This window comes from Nicotiana tabacum, chromosome 24, assembly GCF_000715075.1.
Source record: "Nicotiana tabacum cultivar K326 chromosome 24, ASM71507v2, whole genome shotgun sequence".
Lineage (NCBI taxonomy): Eukaryota > Viridiplantae > Streptophyta > Magnoliopsida > Solanales > Solanaceae > Nicotiana > Nicotiana tabacum.
The window spans coordinates 74452330-74454973 of NC_134103.1; the positions used below are offsets into that span (position 1 = coordinate 74452330).

The window sequence follows — 2644 nt, forward strand, 5'->3', positions numbered from 1 at the left end:
CTACTATCACTTTTGAGACTTTTAACTCACTCTAGCAATGTTGCACCCCAGCTGGATCTAGACGGTTGTGGAGTTTTCTTCTCCAACCCCACATGTCCCATCATATTTTTCCCCACACCCCACCCTTTTTCTCTAAAGATTCCAAACTTCTTTCTATTTTATTTCCACTTGATTTTCCCTTGATTATTAATCCTTTTTTTAAAACAATTTCCCTGGAAAAAATTTCAGATGCTGTCCCACTTTTTCAGCTATAAAATCCCAAGCCAAATCACCTCTACAATCCTCTCTCTTTTTCCTACCTTTTCTCTTCATAGTTTCAAGCTATAAACTCTGCTTCTTTTCTGTTTCAAAGCCTCACTTTTTACTTGTTTCTTGTTCTGGTCTTAATCTCCTTAAAATTTTTGTTTTTATTTTCAAGATTTAAGAGCAACATAAATAAAAGTTTGAAATTTGTGCCTCAGAATCATCTGGGGTTTTTGAGCAAATCTTGATGCTAAACTTAATATTTCTAATCTTTGAAATTCATGTCTGCAATTCTCACTGAACTCCTCCTTTCTGGTTTTATGATAAATTTCACATATAGGCGCAGGACTCATTTAGTGCAATCTTTCTCAGTTGTTTTCCTCTATTGGTTTTACTGCATTTCATAATTAATTTCCTCTAAATAAGAATTATTCATATTACAATTAAGTTTCACATTCATATTAGTACTCTTTATTTGCATCAAATCACTATTTTGTGTCCTGCTAATTTTTGTAGGGGTAGTTTTAAGTCCTGAAATAACGTTGGAGGTATTTACGGATCAAAAGCGTAAATTTAAATCATTTACCAAAAGACAAGGATAGTTTTGAACATTTTTCGTTGTTATTATTGTTCCTAAGTTTTGGTCATAAAAAAATATTTGGTCATGGCTTCATCAAGTGGGACATCATTAGGTTCAGGTTCATATACATTTCAGAACTCAGGCTCAGAAGAAGATGTTCGACGGTTAATGGATCAGAGGAAAAGGAAGAGGATGATATCGAACCGCGAATCGGCTCGAAGATCAAGAATGAGGAAACAAAAACATTTGGATGATCTTATGTCCCAATTAGCCCATCATAGGAAAGAAAATAACCAAATCTTGACCACTATGAATGTCACAACCCAACATTACCTCAATGTTGAAGCTGAAAACTCAATCTTGAGAGCTCAAGTGGTTGAACTTAGCAATAGATTTCAGTCCTTAACACAAATCATCAGTTTCTTCATTGCCAACAACAGTGGCAATACTCAAATTGAGTATATGGCTGATGGTTTTCTTATGAATGATTCTTGGAATTATCTCTACTCTAATCAGCCAATTATCACTGCAGACATCTTGCAATATTAATGAAATAGATTGTAACCTATGCTTTAAAATCTTGGATTGTTTCTGCTTTTCAATCTTTGTATTAATTTCAATATTTGAGGTGCTGGGGATCCTTTATCAGCAGCAGGCTCTAAGATTAAAAAATTTAGTATTAGTAATAGTAATTAGTATTGGATTACTATTTTAAAGCATTGTGTTCAAATAGTGGTAAGACTAATAATCCATATAATACTAGTCATTGGGGTGTTTGTATCTTATGTCACTTGCAAGTATGGTTTCCATTTTTAAGAGCTTTTGCAATTGTAAGTTATAGTTTCCAATAATAGCACACTTTTGATAACCATTTTCTGCATAGTTGTTGAGTTAATACATAAAAACCCCTATGTACCGGTTACTACTAATTACTTGTTTAAATTATTAGGTGTTTCTAATTTTTTTTTTGGTAAATAAAAACAATTTTATTAACCAACTGGAAGTATATATATAAAAAAAAAAACTTGCATACTGTAAACGCAATTTTAGCAAATTAGAACTCTCTTTGCTTTAATTTGTTGTGTTTCTTCAATTTTTTCAGTCTCTTTGTGACACGCAAAACAATTGAGGATAAAAACAATAGCCATGTGATTTTTTCTTATTATTTATTCATATTTATAATTTTTCCTTATTTCTTTCTTATTCTCTTATCTTATTTTCTTGGGTTAAATCTGGTTGAATGCTCATAATCTTAAAATATTAGAAAAGTTAATCAATAACAGTAAACTCAATTGCAAATCATGACATAATTTAATCAATGACAGTAAATTCAGTTGAAGACAATAAGAAATAAAAAATTAAATATTAAAACATAGATTTTTTTCTTATTTATCCTTTATTTTTCTCTCATCTAATTTTCTCGATTTCATTTTTCTTCTTCAAAATTCAACAGCTTAAAAAATTCAAAACCCTAAAATAAAAGTAACACTAAAAAGAAATTAATAAAAATTTATAAACACAATTGCAATCACAACAGAACTTAATCACTAACAATAAACTCAATAGCAGATCGCGATAAAATTTAATCAATATCTGTAATTCCATTAGAAAATTCATATAATCTATTTTAACTTAGAGATTTGTACTTAACTTATAGCGTGTCTCCCATCTCGTCTCAATAATAACAATAACTATCACGCCTCAATACCGAATAAGTTGGGAGTCAACTATATAAATCATTATTGATCATGTCTTTTCATTTAAGTTTAACTAATGTCATTATTATGCCAAATATACTACTAAAAATTCGGCCAAAATCAA

At 30.2% G+C, this 2644-nt stretch overlaps 1 protein-coding gene across 1 annotated transcript; it reads left to right on the forward strand.

The window, feature by feature from the left end:
• The first annotated feature begins 229 nt into the window (after window positions 1-229).
• On the forward strand, window positions 230-1691 carry LOC107785091 (bZIP transcription factor 44-like). Its single transcript, XM_016606316.2, has one exon. It carries the CDS (start codon window positions 908-910, stop codon window positions 1370-1372), a length of 465 nt encoding a protein of 154 aa, XP_016461802.2. The 5' UTR covers window positions 230-907; the 3' UTR covers window positions 1373-1691.
• The last annotated feature ends 953 nt before the right edge of the window (window positions 1692-2644 follow it).

Coding starts and splice junctions, on each gene's coding strand:
- LOC107785091 (XM_016606316.2), top strand. CDS start 908: ATGGCTTCATCAAGTGGGACATCATTAGGTTCAGGTTCATATACATTT.